This window comes from Oryx dammah, unplaced genomic scaffold (genome assembly GCF_014754425.2).
Source record: "Oryx dammah isolate SB20612 unplaced genomic scaffold, SCBI_Odam_1.1 HiC_scaffold_8, whole genome shotgun sequence".
In the NCBI taxonomy this organism is placed as follows: Eukaryota; Metazoa; Chordata; class Mammalia; order Artiodactyla; family Bovidae; genus Oryx; species Oryx dammah.
In genome coordinates this window covers 18,746,872-18,748,380 of record NW_024070192.1, presented here as the reverse complement: position 1 = coordinate 18,748,380, position 1,509 = coordinate 18,746,872, and the positions used below count along the sequence as shown (strand labels likewise).

The following is a 1,509-nucleotide window of genomic DNA, read 5'->3' as shown; positions in this document are numbered from 1 at the left end:
AGGATCTCTCCTCACCCAGCAACCTCTCCGTATGCAGGGACCTCTCTTCACCCAGCAACCTCTCCTCCTGCAGGGATCTCCCAGCCAGCCACACAATTGGACTCCACCTCAACAGAGGACACCAGTTTTGTCCCCAGCAGCAGCTCCAAGTCCAGGTGAGCCCCAGGTGACCAAAGCCAGCTTTCAGGTCAGCACTAAACTCTGAGCCAATAAGAACCCAGTACTCCTTTCTCGGGGTCGCAGCTGCTCACAAAGGGCAGATTCTGCACCATCCCACCCCCTACCCGGCACTGCAGGGGCCAGCAGCCTTGTTGCCTTGGACATGCAGGCCCCCATAGCCCCCAGTCCCCACCTCACTTCCTGCCCAGTTTTAGGGAAAGCCACCCTAGTCCGGCAGCTTTTGCCTGAGCACTTTGCACTGGGCCCTATGCCAAGCAAAAAAACATGGAACCAAACAAAATTATTTTTTCTTACCCAACTGGATTCCCAGCTGGAAGGACTGGCTCTTGGGGGGTTGTATACAAACTACGCTTCTCAGGTGGCATTAGTGGTAAAGGACCTGCCTGCCAATGCAGGAGACATAAGAGATGTGGGTTCAATCCCTGGGTCGGGAAGATCCCTTGGAGGAGGGCATGGCAACCCACTCCAGTATTCTTGCCTGGAGAATCCCATGGACAGAGGATCCTTGCGGGCTACAGTCCATGGGGTCACAGAGAGCTGGACACAACTGAGTGACTGATCACGCATGCATACTCCATTACTGATAGCCAGGCAACTGCTCACGGGTTCAGACCCTGCTGAAAGCGTCCTCCTGGGGTTGGCGATGGGGTCTGAGGCCCCTTCCATTGGGATTAACCAGATGTTCTGGTCCCTAGTGCTCTCTGATCTCCTTGGGAAAGATGAGGGATGTGACCAGGACTCAGAATAAGAATGCCCAGTGTGTCACTGACATCTGGTGACAGCCACCAGGCTCCTTCCATCTCGCCCACAGGGTGTCCATCCCATTGATCCGGATCTTGGCCCCAGTCCTGGTGCTGCTAGCCCTTCTGCTGGCCACAGGCCTGGCCGCCCTCGGCAGCTGCATGTTTCAGTGGAGAGAAAAAGGTAAGCCATGTGGACGGGAGGGGTGAAGGGCTCTCAGCCAGGGGTCTCCCTGAGACACACAATCCCCTCATGACCCCAGAGAGACCTTATGGGGCTCAGTGTGTGCATCTCAGACATGGGTGTCAGGAGCCCTGCTCCTCTTTTCTGAGGGACCCACGGGCAATTCAAATGGGGGAGCAAGAGATTGGGGGGCTCTCATCTTGCTTTGATCTGTCCAGTCAAGCTCATCAGCCATGTCGCTCCCTAGAGATGCTCAGAAATAGAATACAAGCCACATGTGTGGTTTAAAATTCCCTGACTGAGTAGCGTGGAAACATACACACTACCATATGTAAAATAGATAGCCAGTGGGAATTCGCTGTATGACTCAGGGAATTCAAACCAGGGCTCTGTGACAACCTAGAG

The 1,509-nt window shown here is 54.6% G+C and overlaps 1 protein-coding gene across 5 annotated transcripts in view; it reads left to right on the top strand.

Annotated features, from left to right (window-relative positions):
- The window catches only part of CD300LG (CD300 molecule like family member g), a 12,307-nt gene that overhangs the window by 2,378 nt on the left and 8,420 nt on the right, over positions 1 to 1,509 (top strand). For 2 of the 5 annotated variants that reach the window (XM_040245205.1, XM_040245206.1), the window contains exons 3-4: positions 38 to 155; positions 992 to 1,104. In XM_040245205.1, coding sequence (XP_040101139.1) covers positions 38 to 155; positions 992 to 1,104 — 231 coding nt within the window. Of the gene's footprint in view, positions 1 to 2; positions 156 to 969; positions 1,105 to 1,509 lie in introns of all 5 variants that reach the window. The other 3 variants (XM_040245203.1, XM_040245204.1, XM_040245207.1) reach the window with 3 other exon arrangements.